This window comes from Convolutriloba macropyga, unplaced genomic scaffold, assembly GCF_964194025.1.
Source record: "Convolutriloba macropyga unplaced genomic scaffold, txConMacr16.3 SCAFFOLD_6690, whole genome shotgun sequence".
NCBI classification, from domain to species: Eukaryota; Metazoa; Xenacoelomorpha; order Acoela; family Convolutidae; genus Convolutriloba; species Convolutriloba macropyga.
The window spans coordinates 1,663-7,654 of record NW_027452195.1 but is presented as its reverse complement, the minus strand read 5'-3'; the positions used below and the strand labels follow the sequence as shown (position 1 = coordinate 7,654).

The 5,992-nt window shown below is 58.6% G+C and overlaps 1 protein-coding gene across 1 annotated transcript; it reads left to right on the top strand.

Moving 5' to 3' along the window:
- Window positions 1–44: 44 nt before the first annotated feature.
- Window positions 45–1,048, top strand: LOC142357281 (uncharacterized; the record flags this gene model as incomplete). Its single annotated transcript, XM_075408933.1, has 2 exons — window positions 45–176; window positions 482–1,048. Coding segments are annotated over 2 exons (657 nt in total), but the record flags the coding sequence as incomplete, so codon positions are not given.
- Between the last annotated feature and the right edge of the window lie 4,944 nt (window positions 1,049–5,992).

Genomic DNA, 5,992 nt, shown 5'->3' with positions numbered 1-5,992 from the left:
CAGTCACTGGTGCTGAACATCACGGTTGTTGGGATCTCGTGCAGGTGGGTGCCACCGTTCCATCCAGGGCAGGCGAGGGGCAGCCTGACGATGGGGTTGCTGGTGTCGTGCGGGAAGGGCTGGGGGCACTGGAGCAGCGGGCGGACGAGGTGGTCACCATGTGGAACGCGTTTCAGGTCTCTGCCCCCCCCCCCCCCCCCCCCCCACCCCTGCCTCCTCATTCTCATCTGTCCCTCTCCTCATCCTCATCTCTGTAATCATGTCTACATATGCCATTCCCCATTCCTTCCACCATCCCCCCCCCCCCCCCCCATTGAACCCTGCCGTCGCCATCACAGCGGATTTTCCAGCGCCATGGTCATCGATTCTTGAACATATCAGCAGTCCTGCGGTACAACTGAAAGCCCTTCAACACATAGCCGGATGGGCAGCCCACAACAATCTGCTGACCGTCAGCTGCCCTCTCTTGTGCCCCCCACAGGCAAGCAGATCACATGGCTCAGCATTCCACCCCTCTGCTAGTGGCCACATTCAACAGGCGGCACCTGTGCCTACGCGCCCCCCCGGCAGTGGGAAGCTTCAGATCGTGGCGCCCACAATTTCAGGCGGTTCTGAGGCTGGGAGCAGCGACGACAGCAGTGACGAGGACATGCCGATGACGCGGGAGCAGCTCAAGACAAAGGTTCTGAATAAAACGGGCATTGCCTACGAGGAGTTCGTGTCTGGGCTAGCCAAGGGAGCCAACAAGCCCGCGGGACGGCAACGCCCTGTGTCTGCGGCCGTGAGCAAGCGGAGCAGTGCTGCCGCAGCTTCAGGGCATGTGCCACGCAGGCCTGTATCGGCTCGTCCCAGGGCGTCACCTGCCAGTGCCAGTAGCAAAAGTAGCGCATCAGGAGAAAGGGTGGCTGTGACCAGCAGGGCCACTGGCACATTATCAGGTACTTCCAGCCGGGCCTCATCGGCTGTTGGAAGCCGGAAGAAGCCGCCAACGAGCAACTGGCGCTGAGATACTTGTGTATAGCACACAACTGACCCCCCGGGCCCGCGCACCGGCAGTGACTTGTAACCCACTCACAGCACTCAGGTGCGCAGAGAACCTGCAGGCCCGACTACTGCATGCGTTCCAACCATCCAGATCATCCCCTACTTCTGACAGCGTCGTGTCGACAGGGACAACTAGACAGAGATGTTGCAAGACTCTCCTGCTCCTGTCAGTAGGTGTCATCAAGGACGGCAAGTATATAGCCAACTCACTCTGGTCCAGTGCCATTGTTGATTGCACTATCATGTTTGGGCCTGCCTATTGCCTACCGCATCATGGCACATCCAACAGATGGACATAGACTTGTGTGAAGAGGGCCGAGGGCGAGGCAGCGAGCGGGTGAGAAAGGGAGCTGCTAGACAGAGAGAGAGGGAGGGACCGAGGGAGCTAGAGAGGGAGCGATTTGCTACAGGAGCAACGATGACTTGAAGGGCAGGGACTCTCATGCCCGCACAGGCGCTGTGCGGCGAAACTCCCGAAAGGCACGGTTGTAACCTCTAGTAGGGGCTAGCAGGAGCAGGCCTCCTAATAGCAGGACAAGTCCTGCGTGGCGTGTTGACAGCCGGGCGTTTCACGCGTTTGGCCATGTACGGCACACCCATGTCTTGACCCTGTTGCACACAGTGATGCTACTCACAAAGCCCTAGCAATTGCTTGAGTTACAAGAAGACACCCATACACAGTGCCAGGCAGCTTCGCTACCGACCCTGTTGCAGTGCCGCAGGTGGACAGAATGGGGGCGGCCGTCACCTCACGGCCTGCTGATGTCATCCCTCAGGCCTTGATAACTCTACCCCACCCAGATCTCATTGTTAAACCTCCCTCTGTGTCACTCGGCGTGCGTCGATCTGTGAATTGAACGTTCTGGATGAATGGACAGTAGTTCTGAGCCTCACATTCATTTGTCTGATACATGCATTGCCCCCGGAGGGTACAATTCCATGCAATCTGCATCAGCAAACACAGATTCAACCGATTGCATCAGGCTCTTGAAATTGCAAGTCATTGATCAGAGGCTACCTGCTAATTTTGTCGCACACCACACTCTTGCCGCACACTGGACTGCAGTGGGGTATTAGTGAACCCCAACACATATTGTAGAGCTGGCACGCATCACACGTCCATGAGAGCAATCGATCAGCTGTAGCTGACCGAGCAACATCTGAAACAGGCAAATCAATATGTATTTATTGTTACAGTGCTTTCAAAATTGTTACAATCGGACAGCTATGGCGGCGCGAATCTGCGCTTTTAAGTAAATGTATACACAGCATCTCACAGCTGATAGTACTCCCATAATACTGATGTGTCCAACAAGATTCAACTCTGTTCCACGCCATTTGTCCATGCAGCGCGAAAGCCTGTGTTCTCGTTCCTGACCAACTCAGACACCTCCTGGCTGTGATGTCCAACCATACATAATATCTGACTTAACAATGCGTACACTCTTAACTGATTACTGACAGAAATGCGATTCAGCTGGTGCCAACCAGTGTCCGTCCTATCTAGACCCTGTGTGACCCCCAAGACTCGGCGGCCACTCCGCATGTACCCCGTATTCGACAGCCGTGCCTATGAGGATGACAGTCTCGAGCCTGGGAAGGAGCCATTAGGCCGGCCGGAGCCAGAGGCCCTACGTTCCACCATGTGAGCACCCCATCCCCATGACATGGCATCAGCATTCTGCCTGCCACTCTGCGTCACTGCAGAGGTGGACATGGGGCGCTGAGTCAGATCAACACCATACAGGTTTGCTGCTGAAGCCAGGTGCTTCCTTGCCTTGGGAGTGGGCCCACTGCTGGTGGAAGGCCTGCTTCCCGTGGGCAGCCTTCTTGCTGGGGAGGCGGTCCTCGGCACAGTGGCACCAGCAGCCGGCCGGTAGGATGTACCGATGGGAAAGTCGTCGCCGCCATCTGAGCACCGGGGGGATGCAGATGCTTGAGCACCGCCAGCTCCAGACTCAATCGCAGCAGAAGAAGCAGCCCCTCCCTCTGATTGCTTGGCAGCCGCCCCAACAGCCGGCTTAGTTCCCCATGCCTGTGCGGGGTTGGCACCCTTTGCACCCTTGGCTGTCCCTGCCGAGCTTCCTTTGGCTGCAGCTGAGGGCTTTGGCATGCCTGCAGTCGGCTTTGACTGGGAGCCTGTTGTTGCTCTGCGGCCTGTGTTGGCACTGCTGGCTGGCTTCTTGGACGGAGCTGTGGTAGCCGCTGCTGCTTTAGGCTTCCTGGTTGCAGCCGCCACCGCACCAGGCTTGCGCGGTGCAGCGTTGCTGGTGGATGGTTTGGCTGCTGTGCGTTGCCCGGCAGGTGGCTTGGTTGAGCGGGTTGGGGCAGGTTTCACAGTTGCTGGACCTTTCCCGGAGGCCTTCTTGCTAGCTTTGCTGGCTGAGCCGGAGGCAGCTGTTGCCTTCTTGCTCATGCCTTGGGCAGGGGCCGCTAAGTCCATTACTGCTTCCCCTTCCCCTTCCGCCTCGGCCTGCTGGCGTTCAGAGTCCCAGAATCCCTGATGCTCATCCCAGCACATCTGCTCAGAGTCTGGGTAGATGTGGCAGTCACCCTGGACGGTATTCTGGGCAGGATGTGTTGTGGTGTCCAGGATGATCTCTTCAACCCCATCCGGGTCTGCGTGTGATGGCTGCATATCGGTCGTGCCAAGCGAGGAAGTCCTGATACAATCACCTTGAGGGTAGGCCACTTGATTCTCGCAGCTCTGGGGAAGGTCACTCGGCAGGTTGAGCACGTCCGGCGCCTCGACTTCCATGTCAGGAAGACCAGCAACGGCCGGCAGGAATCGCAGTGCGGTGTCGTCGCAAGGCTCCTCATCAGACACGGCACTGGCAGGAATAGGATACGTCGGCCACTGAATCTCGTCATCCGAGGAGAAGTCAGCAAGCTCATCGTCACTATCTGAGCTGTGATCATCTTCAACATCAGAGCATGGATTGTAGCTGTAATCTGGCTGTGGTGGCAGCAGGCCAGCCTTCTCCTTCTGCCTCAACCACTGCAGCAGGAGCCGTACCATCCGGAACTTGCCACTGATCATAGCACAGTTGAGCGGTGACACAGACATGCGCTCAGAGCTGGACTCATGCACTGCCATCAAGTCAGCATCGTCCACTGCAGGGTTGCTGGCCAGAAGCTGCTCCACGGCCGCCTCATGGTTACCCTGGACGGCAAGCAGAAGAGCAGTGGAGCCAGACTTGTCTACACAGTCAACGTCCAGCAGATCTCCAGCCACCTCCTGGAGCTGAGCGATGACCCCCGCATGGCCCTTCTGCGCTGCGTGGTGAAGGGCAGTCAAGCCACTGCTGTCCCGCTTGTTGACACTGAACAGCTGCCGGCTTGATCGCGGGCCGCGTGCGTAGAGTGCCCGCTGGCTGTCGTCGCTGTCGCTGTTGCCTGCATCAGACTCTGACAGCATTCGGCTGCGGGCTGGTGTTGCGCCGAGTTGCAACCCCCTGATGAGAAGCACCCTCAGCACCTCCTCGTGGCCTGCCCGGGCGGCGGTGTGTACAGGGGTGCGCCCCTGGTAATCCAGGTGCCTGACATCGGCAAAGCCTTCCTGGGAATCTAGCAGTGCGTGCACAGCTTCGAGGCTGCCGCGGCCGGCTGCAATGTGCAGCGCGGTGTTGCCTTGCTGGTCCCTGTCACCCCGGGCATCCATGTCCAGCAGCCTCTGGGTCAAGGTCTTTGTGGCGCTGGAGTTCCTACGGCTCTGAGTTGTCATGGATCTCACAAAGCTGACAACAGATGACAGGCTCCCCTCTGGTCTGCTTTCGTCGCCCTCCATCACCTGGCGCTCGCTCTCACGGGAGACGGACCGTGGCATAAGCAGCCCTGCCGTTGACAAACTTGGGCGTCCCAATGGCGCAAGACGACTGCTCAGTTCATCCATGAACAGTTGCTCATCTCCTTTGTCGGACCCAGGATCTGTTGTGCTGGGACGTCCGGTGGCATTGCCCTGGGCGCTGCCGGATGCGGAGGATTGAGGCGATGAGAGGCGCTTCAGGGTCTGCATCTGCTTGACCGGTGAAAGCATCAGCATGACGTTTCGCAAACTCAGGGGCCGGGCTGAAAGATCAGCACCTGAATCGTTGGAGACACCGCCTGCAGATATGTTCACATCATCACTGCCTGTAATCCTGGCTTCGTCTTCATCTTCCTCCCCATAGGCCACTGTGAGGTATCTGCGGCTGCTGGTTGGTGTCAGCCAGCGGCCGCTGGAACCACCTAGTTGGCGCCGGAGCCGTGACAGGCTTCGCTGCGGCGGGTTCCCTTTCTGCCAGCCCGGTTGAGTCTCATCGGCAAACGGATCCTCGTGCAGGGTCTTGACACCCCTGAGGATCATCACCGCCACCAACACCAATGCAAACAGCACCATTACTGCCACCGCTATCTCAAAGCGGGCCAGGTTGGCGCGAGAAAACAGGTACTTCGACTGTGGGGTTTCTGCAGTGTCGTAAATATCCAACATGCCATCCCGGGACAGTGAGGTGTATTTGCCACCAGAGCTGCCATCGGAGATTGTGCCGTAGGACAGCTGCACAACCACGTAGTCGCCCTCGGAGTCCACTGTGCAGGAAGCTATGGTGCCGTTCACAATGGTCGGCTGCTCGGTGATCACGGGAACCATGCGGCTGTAGTCAATCCGAGCGCAAAGCTTCCCGGCCGACAGAGTTGCGCCGGTCACCTGCCGGTCTATCGGGAACTGCAGGGTAGCCCAGCTGCCAAGCATAGCCAGGCTGGAGTTTGGCATGGACACCAGCTCCACGCCCATCTGACCGCTCACCAGGTCCGCCCGCAGCCCTTGCACAGGAACTCCGGCGTAGCGGGCGGCGGCAGTGACCCACAGCTCGCGGCCGAGGCTCATGAGGAGATAGGTGCTGTCATGGATGTAAGACAGCTTCAGCACCACCGGCTGGGGGCAGATCAGGGGGGCGGCGTTGCAGGC